This window comes from Mixophyes fleayi, chromosome 7 (genome assembly GCF_038048845.1).
Source record: "Mixophyes fleayi isolate aMixFle1 chromosome 7, aMixFle1.hap1, whole genome shotgun sequence".
In the NCBI taxonomy this organism is placed as follows: Eukaryota; Metazoa; Chordata; class Amphibia; order Anura; family Limnodynastidae; genus Mixophyes; species Mixophyes fleayi.
Window position 1 is genome coordinate 10,785,664 of NC_134408.1, and position 26,527 is coordinate 10,812,190.

Here is a 26,527-nt window from a genome sequence, read left to right on the forward strand (position 1 = left end):
ATGCTAATGGTTTTATATATTGTTCAAGTTTTTATTTTGCAATATATATTTTATCTTGTTATTGGTATTGATTTAGCTCTCCTTATATTATTTTTTTTGTGTTGATAATACAAGGGGTCAATTTCCCCTAATTAGGAGATGCTTTGTCTATACCTATATTGTATTTAGTAGTGTGTTTTAAAAAGCGCCTGATTAAGTTTGTCTTTGTTATTTACATTTCCTAAATACAAGAGGGAAACAGTGACTGCAATGTAAATGGTATTAAAAAAACTAAAACATGAATACAAGTGGTTTATTGTATGAAATGACTGTATACCCAAGTTATCTAATACACACACATCTCTCTCTCTCTCTCTCTCTCTCTCTCTCTCTCTCTCTCTCTATATATATATATATATATATATATATATATATTCAATAAAATTCTTCTGAAAAATTACAGCAACTGTCAAATACAGGCAAAATGTAACATATTTCTTTGGGGTAGTAGTGCTTAGCACAATAATATTCTGCCCCCCTGTGACAGTAGAACCTTTATAGGGGAAATCATGTTTCCACATTGAGAAACGATGTCTCTCTCATCTATAACACACACTAACGGAAATGTGTAGTTGTGTAATCTACAATATAGCACATAAATATTGAACCTTTAATCACTATAACTATCACTATGAATATGTGCATTTTTACATTTTCAACCCCCCCACAATGCCCAAAAACCTGCTGATAGACAGCAAGGGAGGACCTCTGTCCATTAGTTATAAAATGTCCTCAGAGTGGAGATCTACTTAAAAAGCTAACTGTTCTGTGAGATTCTGTGCTGTATACCTCAGTACACGTGTACGCTGAGTAACTGTATTAGAAATAGCCGTGTATATGTATAGTATATACTATATTTACTCCTAACCTCAATGTCTGCACTTTTATAGGAAATCTGCCTCATAAAAAAATTGGAAAAATAGAACTTGAAACTCTGGTTCTGGACAAGAATGCCACATTGAGGTGTAATATTTCTAATTATATTGCTGTTAAACACACTGTAAAGTGGTTTACGAGACAGGAATGCACAGGTAAACTAATTCCTGTTAGTTCTGACTGCAAAAAGTACGCTGATGTAAGGATATATGAACAGCCTGGACACCGACCCATCTACACAGCTTGTCTGACCTTCTCTCCAGTACTAAGATCAGATGATGGAACAGAATTCCTCTGCAGAGTCAAACTTTTGGACTCTGAGCACATGATACAGAGTAGTACAGGACCGCTCCATGTGACCGGTGAGTAGTACTGAAAAATGTATGGAAATAAGTGAACTTACATACAAATACAGTACAGTGTTTCATGCTGTAGATAATTGTAACATTATAAAGAATAGTTAAAAACATATTGAGGTGAGATATTTTAACTCACTTTTCTGACGAAAACAAACTGTTACTATTGATATTATTTCTCTAATATTACTAAAATATATTATTATTATCATTATCATAGATTTATCGTAGTAGGGAAAACAGGACATACATAAAACACAGACATACAAGGCAGACAAAATATATGCAGTCATGAAAACAAAAGGTATGGAGGACCATGCTCCTTAGAGAGCTACATTTTAGGTGGAGGAGGGCACAGCTGAAACATGAGGAGTGAGTGTGGCTTAGAGTGGCGATTGGGACAACTGTGAGGGTGTATTAGAAAGCATTAAAAAAGTGTTTGGTTTTTAGAGAACGTCTAAACGATCTAAAGGCTGTGGGAAAGTCTGATTTTTAAGCGTGGTGGGGAGAGTGGCGAGGCAGCATGGGAGAAGTTTTGTAGGCGGGAGTGAATGGCGGTTACCAGAGACGAGACAAGATGTGGGTCAGGGTTAGATCTAAGATGGCGGGAGGGAGAGTAGTTTAATATGAGATTTGAAATGTAAGAAGGAGTGGTGTTGTTGAGGGCTTTGTAGGTAAGGGTGAGTGATTTGAATGGGAGTCTGGAGGACAAAGGAGGCCACTGTAGGGATTTGCAAATTGATGCAGCAGATGTGGAACGGTGAGAGGAAGATCAGTTTTGCAGCAGCATTTAGGATGGATTGAAGTGTGGATATATGGTTGTCAGGAATGCCAGATAGCATAAGGTTGCAATAGTCAAAATGGGAGACGAGATAATGGATAAGAGTTTTGGTAGCATGTTGAGTAAGAAAAGAGCATATTCTGGCAATGTTTTTAAGATGGAGTTGACAGGACTGGGAGAGAGTCTGGATGTGATGAATAAAGCAGATGGTGGAGTCAAGTGTGACACCAATGCAGCAGGCTTGGGAGACTGATGAAATTGTGGTATTGTTGACAGTGAGGGAGATTTGAGTGCATGTGGTGACTCTGGCATGAGGGAAGATAATAAGCTCTGTTTTGGATATGTTGAGCTTTAGGTAGCGTTGGGAGATGCATGTGGAAGTAGCTTAAACACAGCTGGTTACACGAGATAGTAAAGAAGGGGAGAGGTCAGGGAAAGAGATATATATTTGGGTGTCATCAGCGTAGAGGTGGTATTGAAGGTCAAATGTGTGAATTAGTGCTTCAAGAGAAGAGGTGTACAATGAAAAAGTAAAGGGCCAAGGACAGAGCCTTGTGGGACCCCAACAGATAGTGGAAGTGGAGGAAAGGATGTGCCGGAGGTAGAAACACTAAAGGTACGGTTCGATAGGTAAGAAGTGAACCAGGAAACAACTGTGTCATGAGAGGTGTAGGAGAAGAGGGTGAACAACAGTGACAAAAGCAGCAGAGAGGTCCAGGAGATTGAGTGTGGAGAACTGACCCTAAGACTTTGCATTAAGTAGATCATTGATCACTATTGTGAGAACAGTATTATTGGAATGTTGAGAATGGAAGCCTGTTTGCAGAGAGTCAATAATGGAATGAGAGGAGAGAAAAAGGAAGTGAGACAGGTGTTTGTACACTAATCGCTCAAGTAGTTTGTAGGCAAAGGGGAGAAGAGAAATAAGGCAGTAGTTGGAGATAGAGGCTTGATTGAGAGGTGATTTATTAGAATTGGTGAGATTAGACCATGTTTAAAGGAGGATGGAAATGTGCAAGTGAAGAGAGTGGTGAGCTAGAGATGGGCATGCAGTGCAGTAGATGGAGCGCGGAAAAGTTGGGAGGGAATGGGGTCGAGGGGACAGGTTGTAGGGTGAGATGATGAGATGAAGAGTAGAGACTTTGTCTTCAGTTACTGGAGAGAAAGAATTAAGAGTGGATTGGAGAGTGTGGGGGAAGGTGGGTAGACTGGGTGGAGTGTGTGGAATTTGGCATGAGGAAATATCTTGTCGAATGGTGTCAATTTTTTCTTTCAAATAGGTGGCAAAATTATGGGCTGTATGGGAAAAAGCAAGAGGAAGTGCAGTCGGACAGAGAAGTGAGTTGAGTTGAAGGTGGCAAAGAGGTGACGTGGGTTACAAGACTGGGTGGATATTAGAGATTTCAAGAATGTTTGTTAGGCAAATGAAAGGGCAGTGCTCTAAGATAAAAGGATGGATTTATAGTGGAGGAAATCCTCCGCCATTGGTGGGGCTTGGATCATCGGAGACTGTATGTGGTTACTGGAGCTGTATTGTCTAGAGCTGAAGTGAGTGTTTTGTTGTAGAAAGAGACAGCCGGATTAGGGCAGGACAATGCAAACATAGGAGAACATAGTTGTTTTAGTGAAGATGAGAATTGGATTATGAGTACTTAGGTGTCGTTGTGTACTTGTGGATTTGGGTGCAGGGGACAGGGCATGAGGTAAGGTGAGGCTGAAGGAAAAAAAGTTTTGGTTAGAGAGTGGGAATGCTAAGTTGGTGAAACTAGAGATGAGCAGTAGTGGAAGAAGACAAGGTCAAGGGAATGTCCATCATATTGGGTGGGAGATGAGGTCCACTGGGCGAGACCAAATTAGGAAGTAAGTGAAAGTAGTTTAGTGGTAGAAGAGACAGTGGGATTATCTATGGGAATATTGAAATCACCTAGTATGAGAGTAGGCAGGTCAAAGGATAGGAAATAAGTGAGCCGGCTGCAAAATTGTCAAGAAATTGGGAAACTCGACCTGTGGACATGGGTGGTGATAAATGATAGCAACATGAAGGTGGAGAGGAAAAATAGGCGGATAGTTCAAAGGAAGTGAATGAGAGTGTAGTTTCAAAGGGTATGACTTGGAAAGTGGAACTTGGAAAAAGTAGAATGCCTACTCTACCAGTCCATTTCTGGGTCTAGGGGTATGGCTGAGGGAGAGTTCCCCATAGGAGAGAGCTGCTGGGGATGTAGTGTCAGAGAAGGTGAGCCAAGTTTATGTAATGGAAAGGAGGTTGAGGGATTTAAAAACTAATAGATCATGAATGGTTGCAAACAGATCTGGAGTTGCTTAGTGCACATGAGAAGGGAATAGAGGGTTTTGGAAATATGTGTATAGGCTTATCAGGATTTCAAGTACGGGGTGAATGGAAAGGAGTGGAATGAGGAGAATGAACAGAGAGTGGGGATTGTACAGGGTCCAGGATTAGGTGAGATGTCACCAATAGCTATGAAAAGGAGAAGAGTGAGGAAGAGAACATGCGAGGAAGATTTGTGAGTGTGAGGTTTATTTCTGTCTGTTGTGAACATAGAGAACTTACAGTTATTTATAAGGGTTAACCGATCACATAATTGTGGGGTATATGGCCTAAATCATAACTGCAGTGTAAATATGGTATATCATATGAATCCATTGATAAGTTGAGTTACTAAATGGTAAAATTTGAGTCTGTTGTGCATGTATTTGGTGGCTCTGCACATCCCAGAAGATAGCAGTATCATCTGTAGCAGCTTCAAAGGGCCCCTGCGGTGAGCTATATCTTGAGACAAGTTAGCTTTTTGGACACCTTAATAGACTTCGTGGGGCCGTTCACAATTTGACATCCTTGCAGGCAAAGACAGCATTTGATGTCTGCCTATACAGGTATATAGAAATATGAAGTTCAAAGTAAATGTCCTCATACTTCATATTTTGGGAAATCTGTGTGGCACTCCATACTGAGGCGCAGAAATCACACCAGGGTTGTGAATGACAGGTACTGGTGGTATCCAGGAACAGCTACATGTCTATGAAATTAATAAGTGGCATCCTTGATACTCTAACGAATCCATTAGCCTGCTAAGAAGAATATAGCTCGAACAAGTTAACCCTTTGAATGCCGGTGTGTGATTTGTTAATACATTTGACTAACAAGCCTAGTGTATGCTTGCATTTACATTTAAGTAACAGTCTGGAGGTTTGATGAGTTAACCCTTTGATTGCTGGTATGGGCTTTGTTAACCTGTGAACAGCTATTATCACATGTCTTTGGGAAAGGTATGTCACATTGTCATAATTCCATCATGTTTGGTATTTAAATGTGTGGGAGATTATGACCGGTTTATTGAAGGGGGAAATACGTCTCTGGGATATATCTGTGAAAAATTACCAAAGGTCAAAACTTTTGGACTATTTATGAGGAAACTATAGTGACACCCAGGGGACATCTCTGCCCCCCTATTAGCATTAACACTGCCCCTCTGAAGGACGTCCTATTTAATTTTGCTTAAAAAACCTGTGTTGAGAAGGGGCAAATTGTCAGTCTTTTGCGAAAAATCAATCCACATTGATAAACTGTCCATCTTCCAAGCCAATTTACCATTACACAATTTATACAACTCATGTAAATAATCTGAATGTAATTCCTTTTATTTTAAACTTTTTTGCTTGTGTATGTTATGTCCATTGTTTATTAATTGTTTTTTATATCTGAATGCCCTGTATCGTCTATAACCTGTGTAATAGGTAGAGAGTGACTGAGTGCTGGAATCATGTATAACCTCATGCAGTAAACAGCCATAGTCACGGAAGCTGGGAGTGTGTTCGTGACAAATTGGCGGCATAGCGGTGGGATTATTTAATTTCTTAGAGTATTAAGTGCATGGCTTAAGCAATTAACCCTTGCACTTATAAACTGATTGTAACCTTGCGAGGAATACAATAGTTTTACAAGGACAAAACTCAGGGCTTATTTTTTAAGAGATACGTGCAAAACAGTTTTCCATTCCCTATTTTTCTTTTCTATCTCTTATTTTGCAACTTAACTGAAGAGATGGCTGCACCATATAAACGCATGACAAAGGAAGCGCTGATGGTACAATGTGAGGAGGGAGGAATTTCCAATAGTGTCAAAAGCAAGGAGCAATTGATTGAAGCCCTAGTGCAGAGAGATCAGCACCAAGTTGTGGATGTGTCACAGGAAGGGCACATCCAGGATTCAGAAAAGGACCTTACTGTGGATATTGTTCAAAACCGGAGACTGTTAATTTTTGATAATTCTAATAGTTCATGTTGGACACTTCTGTGGACGATTATTTTCCAAACTGCACTAAAAGTTTTTGGCCCAGCGGACATTACAACAAAAATGCAATTTATACAGCAATTCCAGGATTAGGAAGCTGCAGTGCACCAGGTTGCGGAGAGGCGTGCTGCTATGGAGGCAGCGGAGCTCCAGGCAGAGCCTGGAGCCCTGGAACTTCTCTTTCTCTGGAGCTGCGCCTGGCAGAAAGAGAAGCTGTGGAGCGAGAGGCAGAGAGGAGATACCAGCTGGAGCTTGCCAAGCTCCAACGTCAGCTAGAAGCCAGAGACACTGGTATCAGCAGACCCCGTCCAGAGAATTTCCCTGTATTGGAAAAAGACAGGGATTTGGATGCTTTTTTGCGAGGATTTAAAAAGACTTGCTGACAGTATGGACTGCCCAAAGTTGGTGCAGTATTTAACCCCTGGTTTGCGAGGGAAAGCATTAGAGGCCTTTGCAGATCTCCACTTGAGATGGACGGAGATTATGAGGCTATCAAAGTGCCCTGTTGCAGCGATTTAATATCATGCCGGAGGCGCACAGAAAACAGTTCTGGGATTTAAAACACAGTGCCTCCCCTCCGACACTTATTCAGGACTTGTGTCCCAACTGTCTTCTTCCTTCAAACAGTGGATTGGGTGGTTAAAGATCACCACCTTTGATGCTCTATAAGATTTAATAATTCAGGAGAAGTTTCTCACTTTGTGCCCAGCTGATGTGAAGGAATGGGTAGTGGATCGGGACCCTGAATCATCTGTGGAAGCAGATAGACTGGCTGACAAGTATACTGTCACCCAGGCACCTGCAGCTTAAAGAGAGACTTTTGCACCAGGGCAGTCTGCCCGGAAAGGGGGATGGCCAGGAGGATCAATGCCTCACCCCTCAACGCAATCACCCACTGTGGTGGGGTTGGGGCAAAGCCTGTTTTGGGAGACACCCGCCGATGTTTTGTGTGCAACCAGGTGGGGAACATCAGTACCGCCTGTCCAGAAAAAAAAGAACACTTCTGGGGGGGGGGGGGGGGAACCTTCCCTGCAATCTTATTCAGCTGCCCTGTGTGTTGCTGGACCACAAGGGAGCAAGAAGGACAACCTACAACCAGTCACTATGGGTGACAAGGTAACTGTGGGGTTAAGAGACACGAGGGCTGATGTTACACTGGTGCATTCAGAACTGTTGGGGGTTAGTGGACTTCATTCCAGGAAAATTTATTTCTGTGCAAGGCATGGGTGAAATTCACCTTACTGTGCCTATGGCCAAGGTTTACCTTGATTGGGGTGCAGGAAAGGGCCTAAGAGAAGTAGTTCTATTGGACAATATTACTGCCAATGTGTTACTTGGGACTGATTTAGGTAGAATGCTCTCTTAGTATGTTTCCACTGATGATGTTGTAGAATCAGCTGGATGTAACAAGGTTTTTTTCAGGTACCAAGAGGTGACAGGGAAAAGGTCTATTCAGCTAACCCTGAAATGTGTAACCAGAATGTGACAGGGAAAAGGTTTGTTTTACTGTACCTGAAGAATGTAAGGATGTTAAAGTCACCCATGTTACTGTGTTGTAATCAGCTGAGAGTAACAACGTTTTTTCCCTGGTACAAGGAGGTGACAAGGAAAAGGTCTGTTTAGTTGCACCTGAAATGTGTAAACCAGGATGTGGCAGGGAAAGGGTATATTCTATTGTATCTGATGTGTGTAAGGATGCTAATGCCACACCTGTTACTGTGTTAGAATCTACTGAGAGTACCCATGGTTCTTCCCAGGTGCCAGGATGGGACAAGGAAAGAGAATGTCATATTGTACCTGATGCGTGTAATGATGATAATTCCAAAAATAGTATTACATTAGAATCTAAACCTGTTTTTACACTGACATCTTGTCATGAGGTAGGGACAGATGACCCTGTTACTGCAAATATTGGCATTGATGCAGGTGTAGATAATATGCTTGCTAGAAATTAAATATATGACAATGCGATTAATTCTTTTGGGTTAGATAACAGCAACATTCTTAACCAGGTAATGTGTTCAGAAGTGAGGGTACAGTGTCAATGGGAGGGAGGGCAGAGTGAAACTGTGTGTTCTGTGCTTGAACCAGCCGTACCCAGGGGTGTTGAGAATGTGGGGGAGACACATAGACATGACCAACGGGAAATAGCGAGTGACAGCAATCATTACATTGCTGCTGTGACCTGTAGTTCAAATGTTCACCAGTCAGATCTCCACCTGAGTTCTGAACAGTGGAGAGGTGAAGCGTAAGCTCTTGGAGCCAGCGGCACAGTGGAGAGATGGAGCATAAGCTCTTAGAGCCAGCTACACAGTGGAGAGTGTCGGACCTCGGTTGTAGAAACCGAAGGACCGCCATGTGACACTCAGGCAGCACTCACAAAGAGACCCAGGCAGTGAGAGGTACAGAGAGTGTAGCTAAGAATGCAGAGGTTAGCCCACAGCTATTGAAGGATCAGAAGTCCCAGCCGAATGAGGTATTTATCCCCTTCTTAACACTTCTTACCAAAGACCCTGGTGAGACCCAGCTAACAGCTATCCCAGTGGAACCTGGAGGAATCTGTGGGAGATGGCCTGGGCAATGACCTGTCAGTCAATCCCCATGCCATCACTTAAAAAGGGGAGGTGTCATGAACATAGAGAATTTACAGTTATTTATAAGGGTTAACCCATCACATAATTATGGGAAATAAGGCCTAAATCGTAACTGCAGTGTAAATATGGTATATCAAATGAATCCATTGATAAGTTGAGCTACTAAAGTGCAAAATATGAAGCCAAAGCGTCTGTTGTGTGTGTATTTGGTGGCTCTGCACATCCCAGTGTTAGAAGATAACAGTGTCACCTGTAGCAGCTTCAAAGGGCCCCTGCGGTGAGCTATATCCTGACACAAGTTAGTTTTTTGGACACCTGAATACACTTTGTGGGGCCGTTGACAACTTGACATCCTTGCAAACAAAGGCAGCGTATGAAGGCTGCCTATACAGGTATATAGAAATATGACATTCAAAGTAAATGTCCTCATACTTCATATTTTGGGAAATCTGTGTGGCACTCCATACTGAGGAGCAGAAATCACACCAAGGTTGTGAATGAGAGCTACAGGTGGTATCCAGGAACAGCTACATGTCTATGAAATTAATAAGTGGCGTCCTTGATACTCTAACGAATCCATTAGCCTGCTAAGAAGAATATAGCTTGAACAAGTTAACCCTTTGAATGCCGGTGTGTGATTTGTTAATACATTTGACTAACAAGCCTAGTGTATGCTTGCATTTACATTTGAGTAACAGTCTGGAGGTTTGATGAGTTAACCCTTTGATTGCTGGTATGGGCTTTGTTAACCTGTGGACAGCCAGAAGCCTTGTGTGGCAGTGTGGGACAGTATATTGGGGTCCTATTGCCCATATTCAATAGGTGGTGGCAAACCTGAAGTTTTTCGGGGGTGTGAGAGCGCTGTTGTGGGGCGAATCTGCAGGTCTATAACCTGTGTGATAGATAGAGAGTGACTGAGTGCTGGAATCATGTAAACTCATACAGTAAACACCCAAAGTCACAGAAGCTGTTCGTGACACTGTCTATGTAAGCTGGTGAGTGTGGTGAGTGCAGGAGACATAACACCTCATGTGTGCAGACTAGTGACAAAGAATGTAATGAAGGGTAAATCATAATAGGGTAGGGAGACTTAGGAGGATGGAGAAAGCGAAGTTGGTGACAGTGAATAGGAGAGAGTGTAAATTGAGCAGGTGCATGATGGAGAGACTCTATTAACCCATGCCACCTGGTATGAGTTAATAGAGTAGGCAGTTTCTGCTGCTCTGACATGACAAGGTCCATGAGGATGCTGACAGTTTGGTGCAGAAGGTCCATCAGCCAAACAGAGATGGTAACTGCAATCACAACTGAGGTCAGCGAGCAGCTAAACAGATGTTAATACAGCAATGACAGTTGAGCTCTGTGGGTCCCACAGCTGAACAGAGATAGTAGTTCAGTAGATCCAAATACAGCCTTGTTTTTTTGGTATGAAGTCAATCCTCAGCGCTGCTGTGACATTTGTCAACAGTGTTCAGAAATACCCAATGCTTTTTATTTGTGAGAATAAGGAAAAGTGGGAGCTTGGGCAAAGAGCTGAGCCAGTGTACAGCTTACTCCAACTACCATCTGTATGCCATATATATACTTTAAAATATAGAAAATATAAATATAAATAAAATATAAAATATACTATTTATATTATTACTATTAGTATTGAAATCACCTCTTTGTATTTTCTCCCCGGTGAAAACAATATTATATGTGTAGACAGATTTGCGATTGCTTAAAACTGTATTAATAGCACAAATTGGCTTTATTCTCAGGGACGGACCAATCTCAGCAGCCAGGTAACTGATGCACCAAATAAATTACTGCTGGCCTCTAAGTTTTGGGAGTAATTTCCCTTGTTGTCAATTTCTGTACATCTTGACCAGCTCTTAAACTAATTCTGCTGACTCCTAGATTAGACTGACTGTCTCCTGAATTCTACATCACTTTGTCCAGTGGACAAAGTAACACTTAGTAAAGGGGGATCACAGCTATAGGAAAAGGTGATTCAGGTAAGCACTGTCAGCTGACATGTGGATAGGTATTGTCGTGGAAATATCACACTGGAAACATTTGGGGCATGAATTGATCAGACTTTGCTTTATTCTATGGTTCAAATGAATTAATGTAGGATGGAACATATGACAGTTAGCAGACGTGACAACGAGGAATTCTTCTCCATCCAGTCATCACACACAATACTTTCAATAACAGAGAGATGTAGTGGGCTTCTGGGCTTTGTCATATATCACCAGCTAAAAGGAATAGAAGGATTGAGATGTAGAGAAGATGATTGAAAGATTTCAACGGTCTTATTTCTTGCAGATATACTGAGAATTTTGTGGTTGAGGAACAAAGATAAGAAAGAAGTTCATGAATGTAAATTAGAGGGGAATGTAGTAGTAAGGGGACAATATGGACAGAGATGTGCCATTCAGGGGGTGAATAATGTAGTAATTCTAAGTCTAAAGCCATAGAGTGATAGAAAACAAACACAATTGTTAAACATATTGGGGATTGATAATGGGTAACAAGGATCCAAGACACATAAATAACGAAAATAGTGAAAAAAGTTCAGCAAGTTTCACTGTTTAGGGCAAAGATGGAGAATGGATGTAGATTTTGGATGTAGCAGATGAAGATTTTTACTGGTGATCCTCAAGTTCTTCAATGGTTGTGTAACTGTGTTTATCCATATCACTTTGTTAGTAAATCCCTTAAATAGGAAATAACAATTGCACCCTTCCTCCAGCAATTGCATCCCCCTAGAGAGATTTGCAAGGTATAGTGGAATGTAACTACAAGACCAGGGCCATATTCTAACCATTCATGGCTTCAGTGATTTTACTTTGCTATCTATGGTCTGTGATTTCTCTATACAGTGGGGTGTTAAGTCTCTAATCTGATCACCGTATAAACAGTACTTTAGTTTTATACATCACTGTAAAAGGGTGATACTAGGGGATGTATGGGTCCTAATATTCCGGCAAATGTATGGATGACCATTTAATAATGTTATTTATGACTATTACTGTTAACCAACTCCTCGCAAAGGTAATTCTGATTTAACCTAAGGAATAGAGTTTTTATTTTCCTAAATACACAGGACCAATATTTATATAATAACTTATACTTATATATTCAAGAAAAACTGCACACAAGGTGTAGATTCATTTAAAATGTTTTGTATTCTTAATTAGCATTCTAATTGTAAAACTTATATATATTTTAAAACAGTATAAGAGTATATTATACAAACGCAACAGATTTTGTTTGCTTTATTAACATAGGTGGTATAGCATAGATGTTTATACAATACATTACATTCATTGACTGTTTTATAAATATACAAGTTATTGTGTGTGTGTGTGTGTGTTTCCCAGCTATTGTGTAATGTAGAGTTGTGTGAAGCTTGCACTATGTGGTGGAAGGGCATAGTATAAATCAGTAGGTGTCAAAATTATAAATTATAAAAAAATAATATATATTATGTTAAATCAGATATTAGTTTCTATCAAGAAACCAAGGCAGAATACATAAAACGGTCACTCCAGACATGTTATAAAATACATTTTAATAATCCATCACAATAAAATGAATCTCTATAAAAAGAACACACAATACCAGCCGATAGATATAAAATTAATAAATAGCTCAAAATAAAAATGAAATTGCTGTAAATTGGTCAGTGATGATTGCCTTATATATATATATATATATATATATATATATTATATTATATTAGACGGATGTGACCCTCAGAAGTGCTGGGTAATAGAAAATCAATGTTAATTGATATAAGGGAGTTCTCTCCCAATTCCACTTATCTCCTATGAATTGAATGCTTCTCCAAATGGAATCAACAGCAAACAAATAAATAGATGTTGTTCAGATTAGCAAGCCTGCTTATGTCCAGATGTAATATATATGGAGGGCCGAATTAGTAAACACTTACAACCACCCTGGTATTTTCATCCTCCCACCGCTCTCCGGCTGTAGCTCTACTCAGTGGAGTGGTGCGCACAGAGTTATTCTGCCTGGACAGAAAAAGAATTGGAGTCTACTGGTTCTTCATGAAATCAGTTCCCAGCAGTATAGTAACCATATATACGAGGGTCCTCAAATCCGTAGTGTGTCAGAAAGGCAAAACTGGCTGAAGAATTTCATCTCTTGAAATGAGACTTTCTCAAAGCGAAAGTGGATGCATTCTCACTGTTTAGATTATCTTTAAATAGGGGAAGGAATCCCAAAACGCATCAATCAATCAATTTCACTTTTGGACAGCTGGTGTTAAATTAAAAGTACATAAACAAAAAACAATTCATACTAAAATGAAGTAACTAATTCTGGTAATGACCGAAGCTAGAGAAGAGAAGAACAACAGTATGTAAAAAAAAAAGGAAATTAATTAAAATCTATAGTGCTCAGTAATCAGTAATGCCGGTATCAATAATACTGTTATAAAGTTAACTTGCTAGTGCCCTCCTATTAAAAAAGCGACGCATACTCAAAGAATTATATTATATGTATAAACACATACAAAATACAAAATAGAAATTTCTTATAAATAGTGAGTAGGTAAATACTGAAAATAGATATATCTAAACCTTAATAGTAGTAACAGTGTCATCTTCAGACACAGTTATGGCCAAATCCAATATAAATTTGTCAAAAAATATAATAAAATACTACACAATTAAATAAATATATACGCCTAACTAAATGTTTTATCATAGATGGCCTGGGTTGGCTGGGACTTGTAGTTCCACAAGAGGGAAAGAGGGCACCCCTGACGTGTGCATCTAGACATAGTCAGAGGCAGACCCGTGATGCCATTAACCAACAGTGATGTAGTAAGGGAAGCATAGAAGAAAGCAATCAAAGCTCTAAAATCATTGTTAAAATGTATATGTGAGAGGACCTCGTGGAGGAATGGCCAGGCCACAAATTCAAACACCTTCTGAACATCTCCGCTGAGAAGCATATTAGATGTGGAGCTAGAAGTGGATGCCACAACCACCGAGATCACCGATCGCACGCCTTTGACCAAGTGTCAGCCATTAACAAACCCCAGCTGATGGGGGGAGTGAGCAGGTGTGGGAGGATAGTCTGCAGCCTTTCAGCCATAATCTTGGCCATCAACTTGTAGTCTAGATTTAAAAGGGGTAATTAGACAGTACAACCCCTCCATTTGGGAATCCTTACCACGTTTGGGGATAAGGCCTATTTGAGCCATGTTGAAGGAGGGATAGGATGGGCGGTCTCTATGGAGCATGCAATATAATTCCTACAGAATGGGGACCACATCTCCCCCCGAATGATATACTGCGATAAGACCGTCCGGGGCTGGTGCTTTATGAAGCTTCAAGTTTTTAATTGCGAGCTCTACCTCTTGAGGCGTAATATCCCTCCCACCAAGAGTTCTCTGATCTGGTGTTAAGGGGAGTTTTGCTTTCGCTTAGAGTTTAGATATTATTTGATGGCTACCTCTATATTGTTCAAAATAATAATCCTGAAAAGCTGCAAGTATCTTTTCCGAGTTGGTGAGGAGCCCTGGAGCAGATGATAATTTAAGGGCTACTATATGGCCTCTTTGCTTTTGGGTTTGGGCAGATTGGTTAACAACTTACCAGCCTTATTGCCCCACCAAAATAATTTGTTTTTCCATGAAGTCGTTCTGCAGCTTGGCTTGTCTAACTATGCATTCTACCACTGTCCATCAAATGACCTCTGCCTGTTTCTGTAGTATCAGTGTGTATCCCCTGCTAGGTCTCTCTTTTGCAGTTATTTAGTGCTGTGTCCTAGTCATCTGTGCCACACATGAATACAGTCATTGTGTCTGTGTGTGTTTAATCTCACCTGCTGTGTTGCAATGTCAAGATGATACAGGTGTTCTTCCGCTTTGGCTGTAGCTAATACTTTCCATCCATTCTGGATGATGCACATGTTATCTTGGAAGTTGATAACATGGCCTTTAGCCGCCATGCACCTTACAGACAATAGTCCGCCTTCCAATCTGGGATCATATAATACATCTGTTACTGGTATTGGTAAATTACTGCCATTTGCATTGGAACATATTAGCAGACCGTGCCATATACCCTTCGCAGTGACATCTGCAAGATAGATTTCATATCAAGTTCAGTAAAGAAATCTGTCACTTGTCATGTGGCTTGTTGCTCCTGACTCTATATATCAACCATTGGTCAAATGAGTTACTATCACTTTAAAAGTTCCACTACACTTTTTTTGTGCATAGGCACCTTGGGCTCCAAACACCAAGGAGACCCACCCTTTCAGGGCGTCCAGAACCAACCACACTAGTTCATATTCTACACTTGAGCTTAGCCATAAAGACCTATCGAGATTGACATTTTAAACTCAAAACACATGTAGATACTTTATGCACACTGCAGTGCTACTAGGGATTGTATCTTTTATTAAACTATCATGTATTTTGGATTCTACTCTGTCAATAATTTTAGACAGCCAGTTTGCTGCAGACTTTGGCCAAAATTGGTGAAAATTTGGATAGTTGTGAAGAGATTATTAGACTGCAAATGAATGTTGGTGCTATAAATAGAAATATAGGAGAAAAACATTGAATGAACTCCGATTACTGCCTCTTAATTTTCCATGAGGCTTGCTATCTAACATTCAAAATATTGTGTGCGTGGGTACCCCTTTTAGGTCTATCTACTTGTCTAAAATGACCAAACTGTCAGCCAGTCCTCTGTCACTATGTTTCATAGGGATTGTAGCATGCTTTGCATACAAAACTTGGTTGGTTGTTATCCTCCTCCTCATCCTTTCAGCATAGTAGTAGTACTAGGACACAATGCCAGGTCATTTCACAGGCAAGCTAGACTTTGTATCATTGCTTTACTAAAAAATATACTGGTGTCAATCTGTTTGAAAAACTCAGGAATGTCATTTCCGGTATTCAGCGACCGCATGAAGATAATTTATGCCCACTGCTGTGTCTCTAGGTATTGTGTCTTTTATTAAATTGCCATGTATTTGTGTCGTTGCTCTGTCACTAATTTTAGCCAGTCAGCTTGCTGCAGCCTTTGGCCAAAATTGGTGAAAATGTAGACAGTTGTGAAGAGATCATTAGAAACTAGATTGCAAATGGCTGTATATGAATGTTAATAATATACATAATAATGTAGGAGCAAAAACAGCTAAAAATCACTACATTTAACCTATTTTTCAAAAATTTTAATTAAATCCAGATCCAAAACCAAAACCTTTCATCTTAAGCTTAAAACCACATCCAAAACCAAAGCACGTTGGTCAGCGCCAATCTCTACTTTAAACAGTGATTTAAAACTGGAGATTGGAGGTGGGGGAAGTATTGTTATTGTTAATTATATTATGTCCCCTTGTGACAGTAGAACCATGATTAGGGGACAATCATGTTTGCACTACCACGCTGAGAAACTATGTATTTATCATTTGTCTCACAAACTAAAAGAACTGTGTATTTGTGTAGTGTACTATATAGCACATACAGACTGAACCTTTAATCACTATAAATTGATTTTCCACTCCCACACAATCCCCAAAATCCTTCAGAAAGACAGCATGGGCGGACCCAGGGGAATTATTTAAAATATGACTTCAGCACGAAGATCTACTTGAATAGCTAAATGATCAGTGAGATTCTGTGCTGTACACCTCCTGTACACATGTGCACTGAGTAACTGTGCTAGAAATGACCATGTACATGTGTAGTATATATACAATACTTACTTCTTACACCAATGTCTGCACATTTATAGGAAATCTGCCTGATCCAGAAATTGGAGAAATAGAAGTGGAAGATCTGATTCTGGATGAGAAAGCCACATTCAGGTGTAATATTTCTAATTATATTGTTGGCAAACACACAGTGAAATGGTTTAAACAAGAGAAAGACTCGGATGAACCCATTGCTGGGAGTTATGACAGGAGCAAGTGCGTAGATGTAATAACACATGAGCAGTCTGGAGACCAGCACATCTACACAGCTTGTCTGACTTTTGCTCCAGTAAAGAAATCAGATGATGGAGCAGAATTCATCTGCAGAGTGGAACATCCGGGCTCTGAGAACCCGATAGAGAGCAGCATAGGACCGGTACATGTGACTGGTGAGTAATACTGAATATTACATGGATGTAAGTGAACTTATATACAAATACAGTACACTGCTCCAAGCTGTAGCTAATTGTAACATTATGAAGAATTTTTATACATCAGACCATTCTGGGCTTCTCTGATTTTACTTAGCCAACTAAAATCATTGATTTCTCTGTAGCAGAGTGGTATTAGATAGTCATGGATGGGAGCGGGTACATCTATTAAAAACAATCTGGTGGAAGGCAATGCTTTAGCGTTCTGATCACCATGGCATTCATATACACGTAAAAAAATATAAAATAATATTCAATAAAATAGATACACAATATTCATAATGAAAATGAAGATTATGACTTACTAAGCTGTATTACAGTATTTGAAAGGAAACATAATATGATATAAGTATATCCCCTACATACTGTTATTTGATCACTATATATAGATGATTTAACTGTAGCAATGGGGTTCCTGGGGAAGGACAGAAGTGGGAGAAGTTACTTTTGTTACAACTATTCTGGGGCTAGGGGATGCTTTAAACTTCTCGTCTCTGTGACAGCCTTATACACAGAAATATATAAATATTATCCATTACAATAGATGTACAATACTTATAATTATGGATGAAGACTTACTAAGCTATATTTTTTGCTAGCAAAGATTGAAGTCATTGCTGAGCAAGGTGGTCAAACTAGTTCCAGAAAGCACAGGTTCACATTCTTTTTCGGACAAATAAATTACATTTTGGACAATTTTGATGAATGAATGAAAAAGTGTATAATTTTGTGTGCTATTTTATTTTTCTTTATCTATTTTTATAACTTTCATTAAGATCTGAACACACTTAATGTCAAATTTATGCAGAAATAAAGAAAATTCTGAAGGTTTCACAAACTTACTAGCAACATCTGAAAACATTAGTGAAGAATTTACTATCTTTTTAAAAATATTTCTCTTTTAAAAGATGAACATATATAAGATTATTATCTCTGATTTTAGTTTTCTAACAATGATCAGTGACTTCTCTGTAGCAGAGAGGTCTCGGAAAGGTGTGGACAGGAGTAGGTACATTTGTTATTAACAATGTGGGGAAGGCAATGCTTTAGAGTTCTGATCTCCATGATAGTCATTATCAAGGAAAAAAATATAAAATAGTATTCAATAAAATAGATAAATAACATTCATAATGTCAAATAATGAAAATTTACTGACCTGAATTGCATTATTCATAGGAAACAAAATACGGTAAGTATATATGTGTATCTATAGCAGTGGGGGTACCGGGAAAGGGCAGGAGTGGGAACAGATACTTGTGTCATATATAATCTGGGCTTCAGCTATGCTTTAAAGTTCTGGTCTATATATATATATATATATATATATATATATATATATATATATATAAATATTTTTCAATATTAATTGTTCAATAATTCAAAACAAAGCTGAAAAACCCGAATGGATTACTGTGAATACAGATAGCTTCCTCAGTGACACACATCCATTCATTTCTACTTTAATCATTTTTCAATGACACATGAAAGTCTTTTTAGGGACCATTGGATGCCCCATTGTTATTGGAAATGTCTGGATCACTGAAGCTTTATCCAAATATCTGGACATACAATGGTGCTGGAAAGAGTGTGAATCTTTAGAAATTTCTGTATTTCTGCATGTGACCATAAATGTGATTAGATCTTCATCTAAGCCATAAAATAAATAAAGAGAATATAATGCATCAAAAAATATTTTTGGTCATTTTCTAAGTATGTAGGGGAAAAATTATTCCAAGGGCTGCAATGTAAGTGGTATTTTGCAGAAAAATATGATTACATGGGGTTTATTGTATCCATTTATACATATGTTTTTTTTTAGATAACTCATCTGAAAAATTACAGCAACTGCCAAATACAGGTAAAATTGAGCATAAGTGAGAACTAAGCTTAGACTGCGCCCCTATCAATTGGCTGCTGCACTTATCTAAAAGGAATGCACACTTTTCAAAACAAATATAGTCATAAGAAAAAAAGTAGAATTTTTAGCGCTACTTGTCTTGTGAACTTAAACATCCAAAGTATGTAAAAAACAAAATACTTATATGATTAACCGAGTCCTCAAACTCTTCTTCAGTCAGCAATGAAGTGTTTCAATTAGTGCTTTGTGTTCTAATATATACCATATGTGAAAACAAAAAACAAACAAAAAAACATAGCTTGATACTGTATCTCTGTTCATTGATTTTCTGCATATTGTGTGCCACAAAACAAAACTTCCTCCAGTAAAATACTTTTCCTGATTACCCCCCTTAGGGAGTGCACTTACTAAACACAAATGTGAATGGTGCCTTATGCAGACATGTTGAATTCAGTGCTACTGTAATCTTCCGCCTTCACCATATCTTACCCTTTAAAAATGTACTTACAAATGTTAAAGTAAGTATATAATAGTTGTATATAAAATCTTTTGCAGTTCCTTTCCTTATTGGTGTACTGATGCATTCATATCTGTTGTGACGTTAAAACATAAAAGATAAAACAATATCTAGTGTGATATCATTTAAATATATTTTAATACAGCAGTAATGAAAACAAATGAATACAACTTGTTAAAAGACTTCTTGGGCATAGTCAAATACAGGCGGAATCCTTCCAGATTGGAAAGATGTGACACGTGACACATGACTTTGTGGTTCCCAGAATATTCACAAAGTTGTATCCTTCAGATGGAACATCAACCTTGGTGGTAGTATTGCTATATGCCTTCTGAAGCCCACAGGCCTTCTCAACCAATGCGTTTCAACCTTTTAGTCTTGGTCTTTTTCATAGATAAAGGCCCTCATGCGAAATCACTTCCTTGTATACTCAAGAACTCCAGATATTGCAGTTGAAAGGTCAGAGTATCATAATTATCAAATTGATCAATTGTACATTGAATACTATCCCAATATTCACTTATGAATATTCAATATTGTCATGATGGTACTGACACCAAATTATATTAATGATGCAAAATTCCAATTTATTCAAGCTCATAATTCGGTTATTCCATTGATGCCATTTTTATACATCAATCCCTATAAAAAATGTATTCAGGGACCGCCAAACTTATCCAAAGATAAAACGTACCAAATATTGCTTTTAAAATAGGATGTTCATTAATACTATTCGGAAAGCCTCGATGTATGTGTTCCATTGCTACTGTGACACACTTCCGGTTTGCGGTCCATAGTCGCAATATGTAACTTCCGGTTTGCATTCCATCTGAAATACAGCGTGGAGATTTCTGTGTCTGTGGGAATTAATAATTCCGCTATCTATTTGTATTCCAATTGGCCAGTGACTTCAAATGGCATAAATAAAACCACCATAATAAATAACATATAGGACATAGATATATTCAATGCATAACAAATAATACTGAGACATGTATTACAAGAATGTATAAACAGATAACATAAGGACAATCAAATAGGGTGCAGTCGTAGAAAGAGTACAAAATCCATTAATGATACATACTAGAAATTATCTTTTCCAGGATGTCCTTTTCCAATGGGATGGAGTTACAAAAAAAGGGGGGAGAGGGGGGGGGGACATATGCAGCACAGTTAATTTAGAAATCATTTTACTTCAAAATTTTTGTTTAGTCCATATGGGACTAAAGTATTAACTTTATAAATCCATGTCATTTCAGTGGTAGCTAACATTTTTTCTGTATCTCTATATCTCCAATTGGAAATATAACAGTTTGTATGCCCCACAAATTAACTATACTTTTCATGGAACAATTATGTATAAGTTTCAATTGGATCATACAGAATGGGTTTCTTTTCCCGTTTTAATATTATGTAGATGTTCTGATACTCTTTTCTTTAGAGGTCTTGAAGTTTTCCCTACATATAATAACCCACAACAATATAACCAAGATATAAATCCAACTTTTAGTATCACACGTCATAAACTGTTTGATTTTGTACGTGATGCCATTGTGGATAAATTGAGATAATTTGGGGTGATTTGTTTTTATAGTTTTACATCCCATACAGTCGGAAAAAAACTTGTATGTTAATATGCTTTTTTGCCTCACATACTTTAAGTGGCCCTTTGACTTTTTTTTCCTTTAAAGTAGTGGCTCTTCTATAAATGAACTTCACTTCACTTTACATGGTAAAATCTATGCAAAACCGGATCCTGATGTAACTGTCCCCAATATTTTTTTTACTACCTTCTCCATTTGTTTTTGATGGTGACTATATTGTGTAATGAAGGTGAATTCCTTTTCACCATAAAATGTTGTCCTTACGGTACACTCTTGAGGAAATTCTCATGCTGTTCACTATCTCTCATCAGATAGAAATTGACATCTGTGTTAGCATTGAGGTCCACACTTGGGACTGATGAAAAATGTAAATTGAATGTTGTCTTCATTAGAATTTAAATAAATGAAAAAAGAATTGAGAAAGTTTTTATCTCCACTCCAAATAAAAAAAACAGTTGGATGAAATGAAAGGAGAATTTTTATAAAAGGGTTACAGTAAAAAAGAATTAGATTAAGCTAAAGAAAAAGTCATTAAAATTGATGATCAGATTTATTGATCCCCAAAAAGAATACATCACAGAACTTGAATAATGAGAATTCTAAGGATTATGTATTCACCTTCATTACACAATATAGTCACCACCATAAAAAAATGGAAATGATAGTGAAAAAATATTGGGACCCTTACATAACGATCCAGTTTTGCATAGATTTTACCAGCTGTGGAACGCAAACCGGAAGTGCATCACAGTAACGATGGAACACATCCATCGAGGCATTTCCTGTTTGGTTTCCAAGTAATATTAATGAACATCCTATTTTAAAAGCAATATTTGGTACGTTTTATTTTTGGATAAGTTTGGCGGTCCCTGAATAACATTTTTACAGGGATTGATGTTTAAAAATGGCATGAATGGAATAACTGAACTACGGGCCGGAATAAATTTGAATTCTATATCATTAATATATTTTGGTGTCAGCAACATCATGGCAATGTTGAATATTCATACAAGTAGGTTAATTGGCTGCTATCAATTTGACCCTAGTCTCTGTGTGTGTATGTTAGGGAATTTAGACTGTAAGCTCCAATGGGGCAGGGACTGGTGATTGAGTCCTCTGTACTGCGCTGCAGAATTAGTGGTGCTATATAAACAAACGGTGATGATGATGACGATGATGATGATATTCATAAGTGAAAATTGGGATAGTATTCAATGTATAATCAATCAATTTGATATTAATGATACTCTGACCTTTCAACTGCAATATTTGGAGTTCATGAGTATATAAGGAAGTGATTTCGTATGAGGGCCTTTATCCTTGAAAAAGACCAAGACTAAAAGGTTGAAACGCATTGGTTGAGAAGGCCTGTGGGCTTCAGAAGGCATATAGCAATACTACCACCAAGGTTGATGTTCCATCTGAAGGATACAACTTTGTGAATATTCTGGGAACCACAAAGTTATGTGTCACGTGTCACATCTTTCCAATCTGGAAGGATTCCGCCTGTATTTGACTATGCCCAAGAAGTCTTTTAACAAGTTGTATTCATTTGTTTTCATTACTGCTGTATTAAAATATATTTAAATGATATCACACTAGATATTGTTTTATCTTTTATGTTTTAACGTCACAACAGATATGAATGCATCAGTACACCAATAAGGAAGGAACTGCTAAAGATTTTATATACAACTATTATATACTTACTTTAACATTTTTAAGTACAATTTTAATAGGTGAGGTGCGGTGAAGGCAGAAAGATTACAGCAGCACTGAATCCATCCACATATTTAAACATGTTTCTTTATACAATTATTTAGTAGTGCAATACCTACAAACAAAAACAGAAGAGTATGAGAGCGACATAAGCAAAATATAGACTTAAGAAATAGACAGAGAAGATTTCCGAAACACCTTTTACTCCTCTTCTATTAATTGCGACTAAAGAAAATGCCTGCACTTCAAACTGTTGTCAGTTACCATAGCGACATTACCATTTCCTCTTTTAAAGCGCCAATGCCAGGACTCAGTATTCCAAACTAAGGGTTAGCGTTACTGTTAGCGTTAGGGTTAGGGTTAGGGCTAGGATTAGGTTTAAAATTAGGGTTACGGTTAATATTACGATGTGGCAATAGGTTCTGGCGCTGACGCTTTTAAACAGAAAATGTTAATTTGCAATTCATAGAAGACAAGTAAAAGGTGGATATACAATGGTGTTAGAAATTGATCCTTTAGAAATTCCTGTATTTGACCTTAAATGTGTTTAGATCTTTATCTAAGCCATAAAATAGATAAAGAGAATCCAATAGATCAAAGAAAATTCATAGGCATTGTCTAAGTATGGAGGGGAAACAATGACTCCCAGGGCTGCAATGTAAATGGTATTAGGGAATAAATTATGAATACAAGGGGTTTATGTATGAAGTGACTATGTACATTCATACATATATGTTTTTTTTTGATAAGTCATCTGAAAAATTACAGCAACTTCCAAATACAGGTAAAATTGAACATGTTTCTTTATACAGTTATTTAGTACTGAAGTTTGGGGGCAGGATGGGGAGTATTTATAACACAATAATATTCTGTATCATTAGAAATCTACTACTGCAAGGGGCAATGTTGGTTCTACTGCTACAATGGGAAACTAACTGTATCTCTCTCATCTCTTACACAAACTAACAGAAACTTGTATTATTAGTGTAGTATACAATGTAGCACATAAATATTGCACCTTTAATCACTATCACATCTATAACTAAGAAGAGTTGCATTTTATAAATTGATTTTATCTCCCCCACCACCTCAAGCACCTGCTGAAAGGCAGTATGGGATGACCCCTGTCAGTTGTTTCAAATATGTCTTTAGTGTTGACAACTATTTGAATAGCTAACTGATCTGTGAGATTCTGTGCTGTACACCTCAGTACACATGTGCACTGAGCAACTGTGTTAGAAATTACCATGTATATGTGTAGTATATACAACCCTTACTCCATACACCAATGTATGTACATTTATAGGAACTCTGTCTGATCCAGAAATTGGAGAAATAGAAGTAGAAGACCTGATTCTGGACAAGAGATCCACATTGAGGTGTAATATTTCTAATTATACTGTTGGTAAACACACCGTGAAGTGGTTTAAGCGACAGAAAGACTCAGATGAACCCATTCCTGTGAGTTCTGACAAGAACAAGTACATAGATATAAGGATACATGAGCAGTCTGGAGAACAAACCATCTACACAGCTTGTCTGACCTTCACTCCGGTACTGAGATCAGATGATGGAGCAGAATTCATCTGCAGACTGGAACATCCTGGCTCTGAGAAACCGATAGAGAGAAGCACAGGACCTGTACATGTGACTGGTGAGTGTTACTGAATATTATATGGAAATAACTGAACTTATCTACAAATATAGCACAGGGCTCCAAGCTGTAGATAATTGTAACATTATAAAGTATAGTTATCTGTATTGAGCTATGATAGTTTAATTCACTTTCCTGAAGAAAACATACTGTTACTATTTATATTATTTCTATAATATTACTATAATATACTATTTATATTACAACTATTACTATTAAAATCACCTCTTTGCATATTCTCTTCAGTGAAAACAATATTATAGGTGTGGATAGATTTTACATTTGCTTAAAACTGTATTAAGTAAACAAACTGGCTTTATTCTCAGGGATGGACCAATCCCAGCAGCCAGGCAGCTTATGCACCAACATAAATTACCGCTGTCTCCTAAAGTTTGGGAGTCATTTCTATTATTGTCAAATGAATTAATTTAGTATGGAATATATGACAGGTATCAAACATGACAATGAGGAATTCCTTTCCACCCAGTCATCAAACACAATACTTTTAATAACAGAGAGATGTGGTGGGATTTGGACTTTGTCATGTATCACTGGCTGCAATTAACAGAATAGAAGACAATTTGAAGATTTCAAAGATCTTATTTCTTGTGAACATGTTGAGAATAATATAGTTAAGGAGCAAGGACAGGAATAATTTTAATAAGTGTAAATCAGAAGGGAATGGAGTAGCAAGGGGTATAGAGAAGAGAGATGTAGGGGCTGAAGGCTGTAGTAATTCCAAGTATTAAGCATTAGAGGGATAGTAAGCAACAGTACTAGACAATAGTTAAAGTGGAATTTGATAGTGGTTTGAGAACCAGTGGAAAGGACCAAGGCAAATAAACAAAATGAAGTAGTAAAAAATATAATCAGCACAATACATTGTCAAGAGAAATCAGATGGTAAATGCAGTTTTGTATGTAGCAGATGAAGATTGTTGCTGGCGGTCTTCAGATGTTTTTTTTTCAGTTTTGTTCAACTGTGAATTCCAATCACTTTGTCACTCATCAATTCTTGGATAGAATTTCAAGATGTTGCATAGCTTATCTCCAAGACCAAACCCCCTAGAACCCGGCAACCTAGGCAGCTGCCTAAAGGCCCTGGAGTAATACCTTCTTATGTTTTACTTGGTTTTCTTATGTCTTTAATATATACTGACACAGCTCATGCTGACAGCTCAACTTGAAGACTGTGCTGCATATGTGTTTTCTCGTGGACAATCGTGGATATGGTGATAAGTAATGATAAGTAGGAGATAGCGCAGTATATAATAAATACATTCAAAAATGTAAAACCTAATGACAGGTATTCCTTAATATTCTGATGATTATGCTTTTGTTATCCAATTTATATTACTGACTACATTTTAACAATATTGTTTCAGATACGCCAGAAACTACAAAAAGACAAAATGCTTCACAAAATGAGCAATGTCCACCCCAACAAAATCCAACTGCACTGCAAGAAGAAGACAACACCTTTGGATTTCCTAAAAATGTGATTCCAGAAGGATCAGCAGTGAGTTTGGAATTACAATCATCTGTCCTGAAACAGGTGCAGGTCCAGACTCTACAAGAAAGAGATACAGAGAGCCTGGGGGAAAACAATGGAATCTTAAGTCCAGAAAATGAATCCCCTGAACAGGAGTATAATGCAGAGGTGGAAGCACAGAGCAATGAGTTATCTGTCGGACAAGACTCAGATAAAGGGCATGGCGCTTCTATCAATGATGATTTAGAGGCAGAAATTCAGACACCTGATAAAACTATATAGAAAGTGAAATAGTTCATTTAAATTAACACTGTGCACATAAAAGGAGGAAGAATCTACCAGACTGGAAGTGGGAGGTCCTATAACAAGTTTGTGTCGGGAGAGTGAAGCGGTTAATTGAATTAGTGTACAGGGAATTGTTATACTGTTGCAGCTAGCACAAAAGATTAAACACAAACACTAAGTAATCTATCACTTCAAATAACAAAAAACATGCAGAGCTTAAATTTATCTGCCTCATAAACTCTCACTTACATTTGTTAATTTTCATTACGTAACGTTGTGAGG

At 38.0% G+C, this 26,527-nt stretch overlaps 1 protein-coding gene across 1 annotated transcript in view; it reads left to right on the plus strand.

Moving 5' to 3' along the window:
- The window catches only part of LOC142098452 (uncharacterized), a 53,255-nt gene extending 27,013 nt beyond the window's left edge, over window positions 1–26,242 (plus strand). The window contains exons 7-9 of the mRNA XM_075181298.1: window positions 930–1,277; window positions 16,728–17,075; window positions 25,854–26,242. Coding sequence (XP_075037399.1) covers window positions 930–1,277; window positions 16,728–17,075; window positions 25,854–26,242 — 1,085 coding nt within the window. The remainder of the gene's footprint in view (window positions 1–929; window positions 1,278–16,727; window positions 17,076–25,853) is intronic.
- The last annotated feature ends 285 nt before the right edge of the window (window positions 26,243–26,527 follow it).